We start from the raw sequence: 22,975 nt of genomic DNA on the forward strand, positions 1-22,975 counted from the left end.
TTAACCACTTTAGAACTTTACTAACACATACCTTAGATCTGTAACAATGTTAGTTCCATCACAGGTTTGTTGCTAATAGTTGCATTCAAACCTGGAAACAAATCAGCCCGAAACAATGAAATTTATTTATACTTAACACCTTCAGTGATGGTTACTATGCTGCTAGCTCTTAATGAGACATTTACTTTTTGTATTAATCTAAAGCTAAATGAATATTGAATACCCATGTAAATAATGTGCTTTGATAAAAGCACATGAAATTGCTTTTTCTCTGTATCTGAAATATGTGCAGAAATAATTTCTAAGCTTTCTATTACTTTCCCCCACACAGAATCATGAATACATGTAGCCAATTATACAACAATGGCTCATTACCAATTAAAATCAAGCAGTATTATTAGAAATCTCAACCAGCCTGCCCATTGCAAATTGAGCACATCCCAAAAGAAATAAGTCCAGCTGCTCAAGTCTTCTTGATCAGCCAGCGTTCTACTGGAATATGCTAGTTCACAATTTTACATGAAAGGTGATGCTGTAGAACAGTACTTCCCCAGGTGTGAGGTAGCAAGTCCTGCCTAAACCCCCGGGTATGAGGTAGCAACTCCTGCCTTAACCCCACCCAACCCCCATGACGTGTTCAAATAACAAATGAATGTTCATGTTGATATCTTCACTGGTTGCATGAATATTCATTGGATATTTGGCATGTTAGCTCGAGGTGGCACTACAATTAACTAATTTGAAAGTAACAGCACTATAACTCAAAGGTTTTTTTTACGTTTTTGCAAGGGGGTAACCCCCCGTGCATCCCCACACCCCCTGCAAATAAAATATACCAACTCCAAGATTACTGTACATTAAGGAAAAAGGCAATGTATGTATAATGTCACTGTCAAATCTGCATGGCAGTCAATCATGCATTATTTGTATACATCATCACACCCATTTGGCATGTCAATTACACAAGGCATACTCACTTCTGTGCAGACTGACCGGGGAGGTTCTGTTCTACAACAATCCCCCATGCCAAAAGTTTTGGATTAACATTTCTAATGGTGGTGGGGGGGATAGAGAGAGAGAAAAGATCCATTTATCCTACACTGCATTATAATGCACGTGCTGTGCAAATGTACAGACGTAGGTACGCATGTGCAGTACATCAGTACACTAAAGTGCCATTATAAAATGACATTTAAGAAAGGTAAGCAACTTTTCTTTTCTTAAATAATGTCATTATGTAATAGCAATAATCCACTCCTGTATGCGGGTACATCAAAATGTACCCACGGCTGGCTTTGTTAATATACCTCAGGCTTCAACCTCATGATCAAACCACACCAACCATGGGTAAATCCCGATATACCCACACCCATTATTGGTTATTGCTTAAATAAACTGTGTGTACAAATGCAAAACAATTACATGTACATTTCCTACCTGTTACTGGACATACAAATATATGACAACATTTACAATTTTAACATAGAACAGTGCAACCAGTTTTAACATTAATAAATGACCTATTAAATAAATTTTCTAATATAATTGTTGTTTTAGATTCCTATTTCTTCTATTTAAAAATACTAGCACATCATCTATAGTGTTTTTTTATTTCAGGAATAGTTTGTAAAACATCAATTATTTTTAATATTCTTAACCTGACATGATCTTCTATTATACTTTGATATACTTAACCTGACAGATGTCATTATTAGAATCACATCTAATACTCTTATCATTAGGAAAGAAAGGTTCAGCTGTTGTATCATGTTTGGACAGAACTTCCAGTTTTCTGTCTGCTAACATATTCAGCTCAACCTCAAAATCAAAAGACATTTCATCTACTTTCTGTACAAAATTATCATCATCATTTGTGTTCAACTGACTCAGTCTTAGGAATGGACTACGTACCATTCCATCAAACATATGTCATAGGTGCATACTAGTTCTGTGAAGTTATTTATTTTTTATGTACATCTTTAACACAGATCTTACTGTTAACAGTATACAACAGAACACCTAAAAAGTTTATCACCAATGAGGAAAACCTCAGTTTTAAGGTTAAAAAACACAGCTTTATTTCAATAACTAACAGAATCATGCAAACTACTTTCATTCTTAGACCATACTAAAAAATGCATCAACAAAGCTTTTGTAATAAAATTTCACACGATGAAAAACAACTTTTGTAAATAAACTGCTCTTCTCAATTTGAGAGTACAAGATTGGCATATGTATTGGCTACAGGCATACCCATAGCTAACTCCCTTTATCTTGTCACTAAAAATAAAAACAATAACCAAAAAAGTTGGATACAAGTGCCCAGATAAACTGAAAACCTCTACAAAAACCACTCTGAAGGTCCCTCCAAAAAATGAGCAGCATACACTTTGGGAAGAAAGCTTTAATATGACAAACACAGCATTTCACACAAATGCTTTACACAACATGAACAGCATTATTGCCCACTGACTTCATCAGATGTGAGAAAAACACACTAATAACAAACATGCTACCATGTATACAAAACACCAAGTCAAGCCCAACAATAAAAATTCTTTCCCACCATTATTCAATTAAAATCCTCCTCAAAACACATTGAACTATTATTTAAAAGTGCAAAGTATTTATATATATATATATATATATATATATATATATATATATATATATACACATATACACACACACACACTCCCCCCTTAATGCCTGTTTAAAAACAATGCTAAAGTATATAAATATTTAGTTCAAAATATTCGTTTTACCTAATGTAAGCTTACTTAAACCTTTTTCAGTGTCTCCTTAATTGTAAAATATGAAAACACTGCTTTAACACGATCTAGTGGTCAAATCCTTTGGTTACCATTTAAGCATCTTTCCTAATTCTATCACAACAAAAAAAATGTATTTTATAATTGACTGAAGTGTCCTTGCAACCTAGCTGCTCTGAGCTTCAAGACTGGAGCTATGGAAACAGCATCATTTAAACCTGGAAACTTACTGACTTCTAGTATTTCCCAGTATAAATTCCCCTTCTGGCTTCCCACATTCCACCCCTCGTGTCCTTCGGAATCTCTTCCAATACAAAAAAACTGAAACTTAGCCATCTTACACTCTAAAGTGTGTTTGTATAAAGCATTATTTACATTTTTTGTCCATATAGCATTAATATGCTCATATATTCTCTTTTTTAGTTTTCTTTCAGTTTTCCCAACATAAAATCCTTGGCAAGAACATGTTGCAATGTACACCACCCCACTACTCTTGCATGTACTATGTACCTTTGCTGCAATATTCCTATCTCTAGATTCCAAAAATAGAACAACCACATTATTAATATATTGACACTGTGTGCATCTACCGCACTTAAATGTACCTTTCCTAGTCCTCCTTTCCTTGGCCGCCAAATCCTGATTGCCTTCCAGAACATTTTTAATGCTTGTACCATTTCTAAAATTACAATGAAATGGTGTATTAAAATCCAGGTTGAGATCAGAAATTCTACTAAATCTCACCCATTCCTTTACTATAGTTTAGTAATAACATTAGCATCCCCACTATAATCTGTCACAAATGCACCACCAAACCAGTCATCAATTTTTTCTCCTTCATTTCTAGTAAGGAACTCGCTTCTTTGGTCATTTCTGAAAACCAAAATCGGGGCATATTTGTCCCCTCTATTCCTCCTAACTTTGCTCATTAAATCCTGAACCAAGGCAGGAGGGTAACCTCAGTCAGTAAACATTTTCTGTAAAATTCCACATTCCCTCAGGAATTCCTCTTCAGCTGAGGTCATCCTGCTGATTCTCACAAATTGCCACTTGATTATGCCTCTTTTTTGATGAAATGGGTGAGCACTGGTGAAATGGAGAATGTTTTTTTCCGGTACCCTTTTGACCCATATCTACACTCATCTTTGTATATAGTAACATCTAAATAAGTCATTTCTCTATATCCAATTTTATAGGTAAAACTTAAAAAACTAGTTGTCTCCATAATATATTGATAAAATTCTAAAAATTTTTTGAACGTTCCCATCAAACAAAATACAAAAATCATCAAGAAAATGTTTGCAAAGTATCCAGCAATCCTTGTATTGGCTATTGAGAACATAATTCTCCTCCCAAACAGACAACATCAAATTAGCATATGTTGGAGCACATCTTGCCCCCATAGCAAAACCACATGTTTGTTGGAAAAACTCCCCCTGAAAATAAATACAATGTTTTTTCAAAACCATTTCAATGAGTCGTATACAAGTAACAAGTTCATTGGGGGGTTAAAAACTCCACATCCCTCAAAGTCTCATCAAACCACTTAAGTTCTTTTTCATGTGGTATTGAACCAAAAAGGTCCACAATATCAATAGTAATGAATATCACATCTTCACAAAATAAGTCCTGCTTAATGTTCCTCAACAAATACCAAAAATCCTTCAAAAATGTTTTCCCCCCCTCATTATCAAACTCTTTAATTTAAACATCCAAAGTACCTTGCAAGAGGGGCAGTCACCGAACCCTCCGCAGCTACTATAAGACGTAGGGGTGGATCATGAATGTTTTTATGAACCTTCGATATCCAAAACATGGAAGGGACCCGTGGTTTACTGTTATGCAAAAAGTCAAGTGTTATTGTCAATTAACCCTTCTAGTAGTGAGTCATACAATGTAACATAAATCCTCTTGTATGCAATATTAATTTAATTAAATCAATACACCCGAATACTTATTTTCATCTTGCAATATTTTTAACATCTTTGCTTCATATGTTGCACTGTTCATAAAAACTATTTAGTTGTAACAGCTGTGGTGGTGCAGTGGTAGCATTGTTGCCTCACAGCAAGAGGTTCTCCTGTTCGATTCTCTGCTGGAGCGCCTTGTGTGTGGAGTCTGCATGTCCTCCCTGTGGTTGAGTGGCATTCGAATGACATGCGTAGAATGGGTGTGCCTTCGCTGAAGGTTGTGTATCGAGCTGGCACCTCGGCACCCATAAAAAATACACTGCCAATCATAAGCGGAACGGAGTTCCGCTGTGGCTGAAAGAACAACAACATATACAAAGATAAAGGAAGATATGGGTCAAAAAGTGTACTGGGAAAAAAAAACTACTCCCAATTCCATCCTCCATTTCTCCAGTACACACCCATTTCATCAAAAAAGAGGGATAATCAAGGGGTAATTTCTGAGAATCAGCAGGATGACCTTAGATGAACAGGAATTCCTGACGGAATGTGGTTTTACAGAAAATGTTTACTGACCAAGGTTACCCTCCTGCCTTGGTTCAGGACTTAACGAACAAAGTTAGGAGGAATAGAGGGGACAAATATGCCCCAATTTTTTTGGTTTTCAGAAATGACCAAAGAAATGAGGTCCTTACTAGAAATGAAGGAGAAAAAATTGATGACGGGTTTGGTGGTGCATTTGTGACAGATTATATTGGGGATGCTAATGTTATTAGAAAAATTATAGAAAAGGAATGGGTACGGTTTAGTTGGATTTCTGATCTCAACCTGGATTTTAATACACCATTTCAATGTATATTTAGAAAGGGTACAAGCATTAAAAATGTTCTGGAAGGCAATCAGGATTTGGTGGCCAAGGAAAGGAGGAATAGGTAAGGTACATTTAAGTGCAGCAGATCCACACAGTGTCCATACATTAGTAATGTGGATGTTCTATTTTTGGAATCTAGAGATAGGAATATTACAGCAAAAGTACATAGTACGTGCAAGAGTAGTGGGGTGGTGTACATTGCAACATGTTCTTGCCAAGGATTTTATGTTGGGAAAACTGAAAAAGCTAAAAACGAGAATATATGAGCATATTAATGCTATATGGACAAAAATTTTAAATAATGCTTTATACAAACACACCCAAGATGGATAGGTTTCAGTTTTTTGTAATGGAAGAGATTCCTAAGGACATGAGGGGTGGAATGTGGGAAGTAGAATAGAGTATAGGGAATTATATTGGCAAATAATGTTAGAAGCCAGTAAGTTTCCGGGTTTAAATGGTGCTGTTTCCATAGCTCCAGTCTTGAAGCTCAGAGCAACTAGGTTGTAAGGACACTTTACACAATCATTTACAAAATATATTTTTTTTTATTGTGAGAGAATTAGGAAAGATGGTTAAATGGTAACCAAAGGATTTGACCGCTAGATGGTGTTAAAGTAGCATTTTCATATTTTACAGAGAAAGGAGACTCTGAAAAAGTTTAAGTAATTTTATATTACATTAGGTAAAATGAATATTTTGAACTAAATATTTATATACTTGAGTACTGTTTTTAAAAAAGGCATGGGGGGCGTATACATATGTATATATACACACACACACTAATATATACATATACACGTATGTATACACACATATACACACACACACACATATATACTTTGCACTTTAACCTTGGAATATTTAAAATAAAAAATACATAATCACCAAAGCTGAAACACGGCTGCAAACGAATCCACTCAACTTCAGATGTAATGTAAAAATCCATCTTTAATCAAAGATAAAACATGATGAGCGCTTTCACAATATAAATTGATTCATCAGATCACATTCACAAAGACTTACCAATTGTTTTTACATTACAACTAACCAATAACAGCAAATGCATTCATGTAGCCAAGCAACAGGCTCAATTGCAATTGCTCTTAAAGGTATCTTTTACCAGAGCATGGTAACATGAAACACCCAGATCATTAGCTTAAAATCATTTCATAAAAACTGAACATAACACTGAACATAAAATTACAAATAAATATAAAACTAACTATACCTAAACTATAAAAATACTACTTCCTAGGAAATGCGGCATGATACATGTCAACTAGTGCTATACTAATGTATATGTACTGACTATACATAGCCTAAACAGCTGTAAACTCAAAAAAAGAATGTGCATCCATTTATACTAATATTTATATTTACTACATAGCCTATATAAAGTAATTTTTTTCAACTTCATCCCTTTAATACTGGTTTCACTGAAACCTGGTCATTCAAACCCAGACTTTGATGTACTCTTAACTTAACGTACAGAGCCATGTCCAACCCAGAATTGTTGAACATGCTCCATCTTAGCAAAACCAAATCTACTCTAGCTACACGCTCTAGGGATATAAACCTCAACACAACAATGAACAGAACATGCTGGAGGGAAAGATTCCCTTCGCAGAGACTTCCCTTACTATGGAACAGGGTCCCGATCTACATAAGACAGAGCCCCTCACTATCATTCTTCAAGAGGAACCTTGAAGAGTGGATGGTAACAGAAAGTTCACACTGGGGATCACACCAACAGTACTACTAGACAGGGGCCAAGGGTACTAGCTGCTAGTACAAAGGTCTAGGGAACTACTAAAGGGGCGGTGAATACCGCACAATGTGGTTGGGCTAATATATGCTTTCGGGCAGACAGCCCAGTACCAACCTATGAACCTATAAATATCCAGGTTAACTCTCTCTCCTGTCTTATTAACTATATCTCCTTGTCTGACATCTACATATTCAACATCAAGTACCATAAATATAAATTCATGTACTGTTCCAGTTACATGTGGTCCTTTCTTAGCACAATACAAATGAGCTCTAGTTTGTTCCCTCAGCCGCCTGTTAGTTTTGCCACATAAAAATGATTTAGAGCAAACACACTGGGCTAAATATATCAAATGTTTTGTATTACAATCCGCCTTGACATTGACCTTATATTTAACACCACTAATAGGATTAACAAATACATTAGTTTCCTGAACAAAATTACAAAACATATACTTCTTACATCTAACTGTACCCAACTGTTAATCCTGTATCTTCGAGTCAAGTATCTGCTTAGGATAACATAATTTATGTTTAAGGGACCGTTTGTTCTTGTACCCATATTGGGGTTTCTGGCCTGTCAACATGGCACGTGTTACAAGTAGACTCCAGAGTTGCCAATGTTTATTTATAATTTCCTTGAGTTGCCGGTCATCGCTAGTATATGTTAAGGGAAAGACTACACCATTGTTTAAAACTCTCTTTTCTTGTTTTAATAGGGGAGGTCCAAAATACGGTCTTCCCTTCTCCTTTTCATCATCCCTACCACTTATTTGTGCTACCTGTATAACTCGTGTCTTATATCCTCACATTTTAAATTCATTGCCCATCTACACTAAACTGGCATCAAAGTCTTTGTCCCTTGCTGTAAGTCTACTATCACAAAATCTGTCCCCCAAGGACATTTATAAACACAAATCTAGGATGCATACTCGTGTGATGCACATAGGTGGGACAAAAACATTCTTTCCTAAATAACTTTGTTTGTACATTACTTTCAATGTCCTTGAACACCTGAACATCCAAAAATTCAACAGCTTGCCATGAATACTTCATGGTAAACCGCAAAAAAGTATTACTCTCAGCTCCGTTAAGCATCCTGAGCCTGCCACTACGGGTCTAAAAGGAGGCTTGTATAAATCTTTGTGCAACTTCGGCAGCTCATTAAAAGAGAGAATTAACATTTTTTAACCAAAAAATACTGAAATAAGTCCTTGGTCATGAGACCCATATTTAAACATTCTACCAATGAATTCAACAGCCTTGTTTGATATAACTCTGTCATCTTCTTCAAGTTTTACATATGTTTTAACATCACTGAGCATATCACTGATCATGTTAAAATAATAATTCCTGTCCATCACAACTACAGACCCACCCTTGTCCTCTGGTTTAATAACTATCTGCAGCTCTTTCTGTAACTTAATGCTTCTCCCTCATGTGAATTCAAATTTTCAAAGCCATTTGTCCTATTGCTATCTCCCAAAAGTTTGTGTGTATCATCCTCACATAACCTAGTGAAAATTTCCAACACCGGGTGGGTTTGCAGTGTGTATGAACTGGGCTTCCTAAATGCATTAAAAATTGTAGTACGTGTCATTAAACATCAGTTTTAATGCTACATTTCTAGTGAATAGACTTAAATCAGTCAAAATATCTGCCACATTTGCTCTTTCAGCTGGAATAAATGAAAAACATTTAATATTGTCAACTCATACCTATTTAATAATCTGTTAGAAATGTTCCAAACCAGGTTAATACAAGCCTGGTTCCCCATTTTCTTCAATGTCCTGATATTCAGATCGTGAAATTACTTGTTTCCTCTTCCCCTTGATATGGGACTGTTCCATTAATCCCCCTTGGTTTCTCTGTTTCTTTCAATAAGGTAGGGGAAGATTGGGAAAAAACTGGTCTACTCCGGTCCTTCTTTCTTTCCTCCTCATGACTGGCTCTGCAGTTGCTCCCAGTGGTACCTGTGATGTATTTACCATTATTAACCCTGCATTTGGGGTGATGTAAGTGGAGTTTACATCTTTATTTTGAAGACAGGTAGTAGCAACAATTCCTTCCATAGCAGCTACTAGAATTGTGGCTTTTTTGTTGCGTGATGGCATCACCGTCACACCTCTCTGTTCCGATTGGTCCATTCGCATTGCCATGGAAACCTCTGTGGTTTCCTCCTTCTTCAACACATTTTGTTGTTGTTATCTCAGCCAGGTGAAAACTTGGTTATTTGAAAAGTCAAATAAATCACACAATCTTACTTTTATTTAATTTGCATGAGATGCCTCTCATACAACAGAACCTTGTTCAATGTTTCATTAACAAGGCGGTCAACTACCACAACTCTTGCAATAGTGGTCATTTCAGCTTGTGATGGTTGAATTTTATCACAAAACTCCTTTTCCATAGGTAAAAACAAATCTATGAGGAGACGAATATATGAAAAACTAGTTTCCAGGTTGATGCGCTGCCACTGAGCCAACAGTTTGGGGTAAGAGTCTCCATATGTCGGCATAACGAATACCCTCTTATCCCATGGTACTATTTTTTAAAGCACAACAGGCTTCTAAATACAAAAGCTGAGTCTGTAGTCTTTTAAGATGATATAAATAATTTTCAAGGACTCGTATCTTGCCCGATAGCAGTGCAACCTCACTGCTCTCTTCAATTACATTGCCATGTTGCAGTTCATGTACAAACAGTAATGGCATGCTGTCAACTCTTAAAAAATTATTCAAACAATTACCTCATTGTTCTGCCTCCATTCGCTGTGGATTGTAATTCAATTCAACATCTGGTATCAGACCCTCAGCCATGTTCACCAGGGGGGCTCCAAAGAACCAAAAAATGCAACACAAACAGCAAGACGACTCTGGCAATTTATCAGTGCAAAAAGTATAAATATTCCATACAGGCTATGTAGTAAATATAAATATTAGTATAACTGGATCCACATTTCTTTTCTGAGTTTACAGCCGTTTAGTCTATGTATAGTCAGTAGATATACATTAGTACAGCACTAGTTCATATGTATCATGCCACATTTCACAGAAAGTAGTATTTATGGTGGTGCAGCGGTTAGCGCTGCCGCCTCACAGCAAGAGGTTCTACGGTTCAAACCTCGTCTGGGGTGCCTTCTGTGCGGAGTCTGCATGTCCTCCCTGTGGTCGCGTGGGTTTCCTCCGGGTGCTCAGGTTTCCTCCCACATCTCAAAGACACGCTGTAGGTGGACTGGACACTCTAAATTGGCCCTAGACGTGAGTGTGTGCCTTCTGTGGAAGGTTGGGCACTGGGCTGGCAAACTCAACACCGTAAAACTCCACTACCAATCATGATCGGACAGGTGATCTGCTGTGGCGACCCCTAACCGGGAAAAGCCGAAAGAAGAAGGTACAGTTAGCTTTATTTATTTGTAATTTTATGCTCATTGTTATGTTCAATTTTTATGAAGTGATTTTAAGTTAATGATTTGGGTAGTTTACATTACCATGCTTTATCTGGTAAAAGTTACCTTTAAGAGCAATAGCAACTGAGCTTGTTGCTTGGCTACATGAATGCATTTACTGTTATTGGTTAGTTGTAATATAAAAACAATTGGTGAGTCTTTGTGAAAGTGATCTGATGAAGCAATTTATATTGTGAAAGCGCTCATCCTGTTTTATCTTAGATTAACAGTGGATTTTTACAATACATCTGAAGTTGAGTGGATTCATTTACAGTGGTGTTTCAGTTTTGGTGATTAACCTTGGAATATTTATACTTTGTGTTTTAATGAATTGAATGATGGTGGGAAAGAATTTTTATTGGTGGGTTTGACTTGGTGTTTTGTATAAATGGTAGCACGTTTGTTATTAGGTGTGTTTTTCTCACATCTGATGAAGTCAGAGGATGAAAATGCTGTTCATATTGTGTAAAGCGTTTACATGTGAAGTGCTGTGGTTGTCACATTAAAGTCTTCTTCCCGAAGTGTATGCTGCTCGTTTTTTGGAGGGACCTTCAGAGTGCTTTTTGTGGAGGTTTTATAAGAACTTTATCAAGCAACATGCAGAGTCTCAGTTTTCCTGGATATCATATTAACTAAACTTACAAACACAAGATAGCTTACACCCCATATTCACTGGAGAATACCATAAACAAAAAGTTGACACCTGATGCAACCAACAATAAAAATCAACAAATTCTCTTTCATCATACCAAGAATACAACTTTTAAAAAAAATCATTCATATCTTTAACAAAGCTCTTTACATATTTCAAAAACAGGTTTTAAAACTGTCTCATGATAGGCTGATGGGCTCTGTAAACCAACCACTTCCAGAGACAAATGGACTCCTAAGTAGGTTTTTCAAATCTTTATAAACCTTTGTGTGCATTTGTGTATATGTGGAATCGTTCCATCGACAAGACAAACTAAAAAAAAAAAAAAAAAAAAAAAAAAAAAAAAAAAAAATCACTGTATTGAAACTCTTCTCTTTCCTTCACTGTTGTACGACCCTGGGTGGGTTGCATTAAGTAACTGGGTGTGGAGGGGGGAAAAGCCCCCAACATTGAGATTGAGGAGCATGGCTCCCTTAAAAAGGGGTGCAGAAGACAGATGTCTCATGGTATGGAGGGGCAAAGCCCCAACATGGAAAGTCAGGAGCACAGTCCCCTTAAAAAAAGGATCCAGTAGATGTAGGAAACAGAGGTCTCATTACAGACAATTTTGATGAATTTTGGCACGGATATATAGATTATATATTTATTTATTTTATTTTATTTTTTGAAAACTCAGAGCAGCTCCTAATTGTTATTTCTTCATTAAACTCAGACAATGTGTGTCTATGTATATATATGGATATAGATATACAGTGAGAGCTGCGGGTGGTAAGGGACAGAAATACCTTGGCAGCAGTTTTGACAGCACTCAGTACCTTCTGTAACTCAACTAGCAAAGGTAATTTCACACGACAGAAACTGAAGGAAAACCATCATGTGAGTCACAGATCAAAATTTTAACATCCAGACTCAAAAATGTAGCTCAGCCTCCTCACCCAAAGAAGAGGCGGCATAAATAACCAGCACAATGACATACACAGATAAAGCCATAACCATGGCTCAGTTGACCTAGGTTAAATTAACAGCTCTGGTGTCTGAGGTGCTGGCAGTGAGGGGTAAGCATGCCTATCCGGGCGGGGGGGGGGGGTCTTCAAATAGATGAACACAAGGAAGGAGGGGAAGTGAGGGTGGCTTAAACAGATACCCCCCAGGAAGAAGTAGCTGCTGCCATGACCCAAAAAAACACCCTTAAGCTCCACAACAGTCCAGCTCTGAGTTAGACAAAGTCCAGTGGTGAAAGGAGGAGCTGTTAGATCCACCAATGGATGAGGACACTGGGACAGATGAAAACTATGAAGTAAATAAAAGGGAGAGCAAAAAAGTTAACAGAAGCCTCTTGAATTACTCAATTAAAATAAATAAAGAGGAATTCACAACAAATAATATAACACATTGAAATCAGCAGGAAAGGCAACATCTCCATATCAGGGAATTTACACATGGAAATTTTTATACAGGAGCTTTTTACCACCACATAAAGCTGCAATAATTTATAAAAAGATGCATAGTTCATTTTTGTTGTATTTGTAAACAGATTGATTGGTTACCGATATGTAAAATCAAATAAATTTTTGAAAAACAGAAGCCTCTAACCAGACCAAGCCTGCACCAAACTTATGTTATGAAAACTACATCAGCAGAAAGTAGCCAAAATTACAAGTTCAAATCACAGAAAAATTATGCTAATTTTCATGGAAATTTACCCTTGGAATCTAGAAAACATGGTTCCTACAAGACACCTGAACTGACATGTAAATTTGCGAGGGAGGAAAAGATATTCGAGGAAGGAGTGGAAGACCCCTTAAGCTCTGAAAAAGGAGTTGCTCCTTACAGAAAGGAGCATCTCCCCATGAAAATGGTCAGATATAAGCAGTGAACACTGTCGGATGGAACTCCTGAACACATGAACCTGTCCCACATTTCCAAATCTGACCCATTCTTGGTATGAAGGGAAAGGAAGAGATTTGGCCTTAGTGCTGGTAACTGACCACTGCTGAGGCCAGGATCACATAAATTATGATTTTTTTGGAAAGTTGTAAATAACGCTTCCATCTAATAAGCCCAATGACAAACCAGAGAGACAGCATGCTAGTCACCATCCAGTGAAAACTCCAAGTAACTTATTTTCTTACAGCTGTGCCTCTAGTATGCAGAGTTAATGATCACATCAGTACCTCCTAATGAGAAGGTAAACATTCTTATGACAGACAAACAGTATCTGCTATCGCTGTTCATTACATTTCAGAATTACAACATACTGTCTTAAATAATTTCATGTTTCTTACTTCCTTTCCTATTGACTGTACATAATTGTTGGCCTCTTTCTTTTCTTCTAACCATAATATACTCCCGTGTGTATTTTGTATGATTTAATTTTCCCTTCTATTTACATTTATATTTTCCTTGTATTTTTGCATATTTTATATTACTATTTTTATTTACAAGTAATAGTACAATTATTATGATCCATTGTATAGCTATAGTGGATCTTTTCTTCCTGGGTCTCCACTGAAAAGGAACTACTATACTCAGTCAGACTTTCCCGGGAAAACAAATGAAATAAATCAATAAACACAGCCCCCCTCCCAACTTATTCTTCTTGGGCTTCAAGTTAAACACACTGAAAGCCTCAAACAAGCCAGACACAGCGGGGCAAGAAGCACAAGTCTAGCAGCTAGTTCAGAGGATTAAGGTTCTGAACTGTTACTGAGACGCTTTATGGTGTCTAGAATACAGGGTTGGATTCCTTTTACCTACTATGTGTACGTGAGCAAGTCAACCAGGCTGTGCTTTTGCGTCACCAATGAAGAGGAACACCTGTGTCCCATGGGATTACCTGGCCAACAAAATGAATAAAAATGTACCAAGTTACAGGAGTGCTAGTAACTCCCAAACAAAGGTCAGTGCCTAACTAACACTGATGTCAAATACCCTACTACACAGAGAAGAAATGCAACAGTAAGAACTTTTACAATTTCTCACAGCACCTACAACAGGTTACCATTAAGCAAAAAATGCTATTAGAAACAGGACTGCCTACAACAGCTGACATAATTATAGCCTAATATCATGCCTGAACAGCCCACAGCAGCAAAAACTGCTGTGTAAATACACAGCTACAAAGCAAGTAATGTATTTTGACTTTTCCCAATTAGGGGTTGCAACAGTGGATCATCAATCCACAGATTGTTTGGCAGTGGTGTTAAGGTGTCGAGTTGCCAGCCCGGTGCCCAACCTTCACAAAAGGCACACACATACACTCCTATCTGCAGGTCTTTAAAACTCGCTCGACCACAGGGAGGACATGGAGACTCCACAAAGAAGGCGCTCCATTCTTCAAGTTACAACTCCATCCCCTTCAGGTTGTTTTTGCTACTTTAGAATTATTGCTGTAACATTTACAGAGTAACCATGCTACATCTTTAGGGTCAGACGCTATTATGTTATCTTTTACCCTAAAAAATCATAAGCCTGATGTTTACTTTTCATTTATCTACTGTCAAATAATACAGCCCTGACATAAATTCCTGCTGTGAAAATGTCATTCCAATCACCATTTGAGAAATTCCAAACTTCTGTTGTGTAAGTGGCAGCAACTTTACTTGTAGTCCAATAAAAATAAAATGTGATGCAGTCCAGCTGTACAATGGAAAGTTTCTGGTCCAAAACATGCAGTTTATAAAATATTACTGATCTTGCCTGCATCCAAAGTTATTATTTTTAATTAAATATTTTATTACTTGAGTATACATTTGTCTGAACCATTACTTGACAAATCAATAACTGGACGGCTGAATCCTCCTGATAATAATGCCTGTGCTTATGACCCGTAAATGTCTTAAGAGTCCCTCATATTCCAACAGTTATGGAAGGGCTATGTCACTAGACCACAAAGACAGTATATTCATTACTAATACTAACATGCATGTGTGGCTTCTACTTTGAGTTTAAGATTTATCTTCTACACAAATATAGAAACCATCATCCCTCTTGTAGGAGTCTGTAATTATCAAAGACAATATCCCATGTAACCTGTGGAACTGTAGTGTGATTATCAATCCAGACTACAGATTTCACTGCCTTCATGGAAGACTAACAGGAAATGATTCAAGATCACCCTAACAGGTCTGAGCATCCGTGAATATCACCATCACTTCACTTTGACAATGTTTCCATAGGTTATCGCATATCTATAAGAATATGGGTTTGAATAAAAGGACTGAAAAGGTGTCAGCAAATGTCCCAGTCACTATATGAAGTCTCCCAAAGGCAAATTTAACTCATCAGCTGCAAAGCAAGGAATCTCAGAATCTTTCTGGCAGTCAGGCAATGAACCTCTGTCTACAGCATCACCTACTTTCTCAGCCACCCAGTCATAAAATGTTAAAACTTTGCAATGAAACTGTGGAGCCTTTACAGATGACAGAAGTATTTAATTTGGCATCAAAATCATTCAGATACCATACTGGCCAGTACACATCAAAACATCCACCATGTTCAACTAAATTTGTAAGTGGAGCATTTGTAGTGTGATACTGCAGTCTGTTTATTTTCATCTGGTTCTGAAGTCAGTATTTAGTTCCAAGAAGGTATTTTAAGTTTATTAGACTGGGTTTCAAGAATCCACTTTCAGTTTCTGCCTAGTTACATATATAAATGAAATTCAATACAGCAGTTTGACTTTGTTTAGAGTAAATCCTGTCTAATGAATCTGGTCAACTTATTTGAGAAAGTAATGCAAGCTGCTGACAGCAGCCATGCTATGCATGTGGCATATCTTGATCTGGCCAGGGTCTTTGACACTATATCCCATGCTAACATATTTAGTAAATTAAATGCATTACAAATAAATCCCTATAATGGTAAGAGGGCCAGCAAATTAGCTAAAGGACAGAATGCATACTGTGTGGGTAGCAGGTGCCTAATCAAAGAATATGAAAGTAACCAATGGTGTCCGGAAGAACTCTGTGATGGAACCCCTTTTGTTTAGCATTTAATTATCTGACCTTCAAGCCACAAAGTGAAACCTCTGGGTAACCAACATCCACGAAGAACTGCGAACTGGGAGTCACTGCCAAGTTACTCTCCTGACATCCAAAACCTGTAATACGAAGTTATGCTTGTTGTTGTGCCAGCAACTGGCACAAAATAAATGCTAAAAAAAAGTGTAACACAATAGCATTTGATAAACCATCCCTCCCCCAGCTTATGACAAACAATTCCCTATTCCAAAATGGGATTACTATTAGAGACCTTACTGCTTGGCTTGATAACTCATCCTCCTTTAATGATCACACAACAGAACTAAGGAAGTCCAGTACAGCACAGCAGAACACCAAAGAGATATCTTATAGATCCAAACAGGTCACTGTTTATCATATCAAAAACTGATTAGGTCAGTTATTAAAAATAATAATTCCCCTTTGAGGTGTATCTCACTAGACATATCAAAGCAACTAAAAAAAAAACAAAAAAAAAAACGAAATACCCAACTAAGATTTTCACCAGTATAAAAACTATACACGACCAGAAAAGACTGTGAAGCAGCACTGGTTTATTCAGTGTCTTACGGACTCCTTAGGGGAGAGCTATGCCTTGCCTTTCAAGTCATTATGGTTCCAGTGGCCCAGGATCTTTTGCATCTCCACAAATTGAAAAATATCACAATAAGGGACCTAAATCTTCACCAGCACAAAAATTAAATAAGGTAGAGAGATAAGCCACGGTGGTGCAGCGGTTAGTGTTGCAGCCTCACAGCAAGAGGTTCTCCAATTCGATCCTCGGCTGGGGTGCCTTCTGTGCGGAGTCTGCATGTCCTCCCTGTGGTCGCGTGGGTTTCCTCCGGGTGCTCTGGTTTCCTCCCACATCCCAAAGACATGCTGTATGTGGATTGGACACTCTAAATTGGTCCTAGGCATGAGTGTGTGCGTCTGTGTGCTTTCTGTGGAAGGTTGGGCACCGGGCTGGCAACTCGACACTGCAAAACTCCACTGCCAATCATGAGCAGACAGGTGATCTGCTGTGGCGACCCCCAATTGGGAAAAGCCGAAAGAAGAAGAAGAAGAGGAGAGATAAGCTCATTATGGAGCATGATCCCTGCCTCTGGTACAGACTCACATTTGAAATTAATCAGTGTTGATGCTGGTGATAATTAACATTATCTTCCCAAAAAATGTGAATTGGATGACTGAACGGGTATTCTCAAATTTACCCTTGGCTTCATTGATCTGGCCCTCCTGAGTTCAGTCTGTAGTCGGGGACAGGCAAGTCGTAAATGGTCACAAGACTCAACTGCCTTGTATTTCCTATGATCCTTTAAAATGTCATAAGCAGATGCATTAGATAGGCTCTGTACATTCATATTCTTAACATGGATATCAGGGTCTTGTAGTAACAGAGCAGGAAAAAAATGAAATGTAAGAAATTACTATTGCATGTTAAAGCAGGTATTTAAAGGCAACTGCTTAAACAATTAAATTTGAAAATAGAACATTTATAGTGTGTAGCATGTCTACCATAGTAAAGTCTAACCACAAGTGTGATTTACAGGTTTGTAACATTTTTTTTTTTTTGGGGGGGGTTGTAACCATTTGGTACTTGTGCATTATCGCAACCAGTTGCATAATTGTCATGCTGGCATGAAAACGAGTGCTGAAAACATCGTAAGGTGTTATTTTGATGTCCTTGCAACTAAAAATCACTCTGGTTTATATTCAGAAAGATATACAAATGTGCAAGTGTTGTTCCTGTCCTGCGTGCAATACACACGCATGCCTCGGTTGGCAGACCTTCTGTCTTACTGACGAAAGGAGTACTTTTGTTGCGAGGAAAGAATGCCAAGTCTCCCTCTCCCCAAAAAAGTAACACCAACACATGACAATGATTCAAACTATTCTCATTCCTTACGACTGCCCAAAAACTTTACATTACAAATTGTTCCTGTTCCTAAAAGTAATTGAAGGTTTTTGGGCAGTACAAAGGAATTTGAACAGCAGTTTGTATTATAATGAGTCATCCCTTTCATTACTCGTACTTGTTAGTTCTTCTGGACAAGGATATCATTAATTCCCCGTTCAATTTCACTTTGCTGTTTCAGGAAACACATCCGGTTATGAGGGAAAGTAACACTGCATGCATCAGTTAATCAGGAATAGGTATGGGTACAGGGAACTGAAGGAAAACAAAAAAGCTCTTAAGCTCATCTTCCGGACATCTGCCGTGGTTAATTTTTGGGGATGATAAGAACCCAGCCGACGGGACGATAGCAGGCATTAAGACTCAAGCGTGCATCTGCGACGCAATGCACTCAAGACAGGGAGAGACTTTCCCAAATTGTTCCTGTCCTTAAAAGTAAAGTACAGTTTCTGGGCAGTTGTAAGGAATTAGAATAACATGTTAACAATTTTCATGCACTCAGATCTCTAGATACATGCACATTTTGCAGCTGTGAAAATCTGGTTGTGATAATACACAAGTACCTAACATTCTTACTACAAAGTATACATTTTGGTACCCAGTGCTATCAGGTTCTAGGCTGCATTTCTATCACACAGTATATGAAAATACAGGTTACTACAAACACACATCCAGACCAACTGTACTTTTATGGGTTTTTTTTTTTTTTAAGTATGATTTTTTTTTTTTTTTTTTTTTTTTTTTTTTAAGGTGATGTATCAGTACAGAGTGGGCTGAGTGTGCTGAGAGAAATGCTCCACCACAATGTTTTAGCTGAATTAATCAGCAAGACTAAGGCAATGTGTCTGGTGTTTTAACTTGCAAAGTACTGCTGGTATTGTGAAGTTGGTTTGGGGGTTCATAGAAGACAGATTACTTCTTCCTTACAAATCCTGGTGAGAAGGAGATCGGCTTTGCATATTAAGCATATCGTATAACCAAGGATAACAAGGACATTACCAAAGCATGCAAGATGCCCTGTACACCTTAACTGCCTACACTCCCTCAGAACATTTCTAATTTATGAACAATGTCAGTATTAAGTCTGCTGTGTGCAGTCCACCGATTACTCACTCTCTCTATTTGTGCTCCAGCATTAGCTTTAGATTTTCCAGTTCTTGTGCATCTGCTATAAGTATATTTAGTTGCAGCAGCAGTCCACTTTTGGCACAGAGCAAGGATAAGTATTGCCTGTTAAATTCTCAGAGAAGAATTAAGTATGAAGATAACTATGGAACCATTAAAAGATTTATATCTTTCCAACATAAATATTGTGTTTCTTGTTCATATCACTTCTGGGGTGGGAGGATGGCATAATGGTTAAGGTGTTTACCTTATAGACACAAGGTGCAGGGTTTGATTCTCACATGGGGTAACTGGCTAGGCTTGAAAAGGCCCACAAGGGTAGTTAGCCTAGTACTAATCTATGAACCTATATTAATCTTTGTCAGATACCAAAGGATTATATGTAAGTAAACAATTGCAGCACTGATTGCCTGCAGAAATCAAGCATAACTTGTCTGCATGCTGCTACTTTGTGAATGACTCCATGATTTCCCATCTTATCTTGTTAGGTCTGCCCCGAGTGTTTGGAGGGTGGGAGCCATGCTACCAGCCCACCCTTCACCAATGCACTTATCCTCCAAGGTTGCACCACTTGTAGGAAGGGGAGCTAAGTTAAGCAACACTAGTAATTACACTGCTTGCACAAAGCATCACCTTCATTACTACAAGTAAACATTGGTCACAACTGACACATTTGCTTTAGATAACCCTCCACACTCACTCAAAATGCAAATGCTAAACTTCAAAACACACTTGTATTTCATGACAAATAAGTCTGCTTTTTAAAAAAAATTCATGGAATAAGTGTGCATTGATTTCAGACTTGAACTTCTGGTAAAACTTTAATTAAGACATGACAATTTGCTGTAAAAAACTGCAGTTGTACAACAGGATATAAATTGTTTGAAGAAAACTACTAAAACAAACTTTTTTTACGGGTATGTGTACACTCGTCAAAACAGGTTATTTACTCCTATAAGAGGTCTCAAAGTTGAGATCCACTGCTCTCACGGCTGTTCTGTGTTCTACCAGAAACAGAAACACTGCTCAGTAGTCTGTTTGCTTCAGCTATCCCTATTTTGTGGAACACTTCTCACATGTGATTTTTGAAGCCATCCAGTACACAGAAAATCGTACTATATGATCATAAATACCAGTGGCACCAACAATATACACAAAAAAACCCCCATCTTACATCACCCTTTTTCGGAAACAAAAATAAATGACCCATGTGGTTTGCAATTATACACTTCATTAAAGTTTTCAGCTTTTACACACACACTGACAATGTGATTACATATGCCATAATTTTCTCACTCAGTTTTTTAAACATGTTATCGAGTAGGAGTAGTACCCAAAATTCCTACTGGAAGAGGGAAGAGTTATTCATTATTTGGTATTCATGTTATGCTAATTAGATGTTCAGATTTTTTTTGGCTGGATGTACCTACTTTTGAAGGACCTTTGTATCCATTCTCAGTGTCTGTGGGTTGAGAGGTGTGCTGGGAAGTGCAGTACAGTCATTATGGGGAGTCAGTGATTTCCTGAGAACCCTCCAGCTATTGTATACAGTAACTATAGACCAGTCAGAGTTATACTGACACAACCCATTCAGTTATTTTCTTTCACTGCTCATTTTAAAGAAAAAACTCATTTTCAACTATTATAGTATCTTGATTACTACTAAAATGGGATGGTCTATACTGAGAGAAAGATGTATTACACAGATACACAAAGAGCCAACTTCTTCACACTCAATGTACAATACAAACATTAATACTGCAATGCCTGAAAATCATGCAAATCTTCAGTCCTTTCAAATGCACACAGCTTGCATACACACCAAGTGGACTATTTCAGCCATTGAGTTAGTAGTTTTATTCTACACAAAAATGTGCCTAAAACAATACTAGAGATGTCTTTCGGACCAAATGGTACAAAACACGATACACTTTCAAGTCTACTTTAAAAGTTTTGCAAGGACCCCACAATACGGTTGGTTACATGTTCTTATTTGTGTGGTCTTTCGTGGTGCAATCTTACTAAACAGTTTGATTTTTCTGTTATTATATACAGCGGTACACTTTAGTCTTCACTCACAAAACACGCTCATAAAATGCTTAGCTTTGTATATTAATTACTCTGTACCGTATTCCAACCCATTTACAGGGTTGGAAATCTCCTCTGCTGCAAGCACCACTACTCTTCAATACTAATATACACCTACAAAGGTACCAGGAAACAAGAATGAAAAAAAAAAAAGAAATATCTACATACAATCAAGTAGCTTTAGAATAGAAAGGATGAGTAAACACAGCAAACGGCGCTGATATGGGACACTGATGTTCAAGCTCAACGAGAAAAGGTAAAGTACTAGAGAAAGAAACAAGAGTAACAGATAAGAAGAGATGTACAGGTTATGACACAAGGATGGAATGGAACACGGGAGATATACGTATAGAATCCAACTGACCAATTCATACATTTACCCTGCTTTCTGTAGCTCCTTCAGGTAAACAAGCGCGTTGCAAATCCTCCAGCAAATGATGCAGAATACAATAACGGATTATCCCAGATATACAAACCAACTTCCAAATCAAATATCACTGACAGCGGAATTCTAAGGTTGGATGCCCAAAGGCCAAAGCAAGAGGGTTGTTGGGCAGGATGAAAAACCATAGATGGGGACCCTAAGATCCCTGAAGAGGTGCAAAGGGTCGGAGAGATGGGTAACAACCCCCACCAAAAATCGTCACCCGCAGCCCACCCCTAGGGGGGTCCTATTCGGCGTGAGCTGACCCGCCCCTAGTAGATGGCCTCCGCTACCCAGGAGAAGGACTGGCTGAGGAAATCAATGTAACTGCAGGACCGACGGACAAACAGACAAACGGACAACAATACCTATGTCCCATAAAGTAATAAAATATTTAAAAAAAAAACTACGCAGACGTCAGATAAACGATGGCACACAATCTGCAAACGTACAACTGAGGTGAACCAGCCAGCACCTTTGGCAGACAGACGGACAGCTAAATAGACCGAATGACAGACAGTGCAGGAAAATGGCGGTATCACGTGACAGTGTTGCCAAGGGGTGTAGCAGTAGTATAGCAACCGGTTTTTACTTTTGTACTGTCTGCTAGAAGGTTTGTCAACCGGTAAGTGGTGAATGGACTCCCAGAACTTTTTAAGCCATGACCTAGTACTGGCAGTTTGTTATACTATAAATAATTATATATTTAGACCAGTCCAGTAAATACGTAAGGTTGAAGCGCTAGAGGCTTGCCGAATACCATAGGTTGAAACGGTCTCTATTTGCCTCACGTTTTAGAGCCCTAGCCTTTAACTTTCTGATAAATCTTTAAGGATTACAGTCAGTGATGCCAAGTATTAACGTTTCGTGCTTCTCGTTCTTCAAAAAAAAAATGGAAACATGTTTGAAAATTACTTTTTTTACATGAATTAGAGTAATATTTAAAAAAATTCCTGATTCGAGCCTTTGTCTCCAGTTATTTATTTTGTCCCTGATTCTTG

The 22,975-nt window shown here is 37.7% G+C and overlaps 1 protein-coding gene across 3 annotated transcripts in view; it reads right to left on the reverse strand.

Moving 5' to 3' along the window:
- Nucleotides 1–22,491, reverse strand: part of ZNF821 (zinc finger protein 821) — a 748,458-nt gene extending 725,967 nt beyond the window's left edge. Inside the window, exon 1 of one of the 3 annotated variants that reach the window (XM_044081495.1) lies at nucleotides 22,427–22,491. Coding sequence is in view for 1 of the 3 variants with exons in the window: in XM_044081493.1 (XP_043937428.1) it covers nucleotides 21,915–21,926 (12 nt within the window). In the remaining 2 variants the exon portion in view is untranslated. Of the gene's footprint in view, nucleotides 1–21,914 lie in introns of all 3 variants that reach the window. The other 2 variants (XM_044081494.1, XM_044081493.1) reach the window with 2 other exon arrangements.
- Between the last annotated feature and the right edge of the window lie 484 nt (nucleotides 22,492–22,975).

The sequence above is a fragment of the Protopterus annectens genome, chromosome 8.part0 (genome assembly GCF_019279795.1).
Source record: "Protopterus annectens isolate FY-2018-M chromosome 8.part0, PAN1.0, whole genome shotgun sequence".
In the NCBI taxonomy this organism is placed as follows: domain Eukaryota; kingdom Metazoa; phylum Chordata; order Ceratodontiformes; family Protopteridae; genus Protopterus; species Protopterus annectens.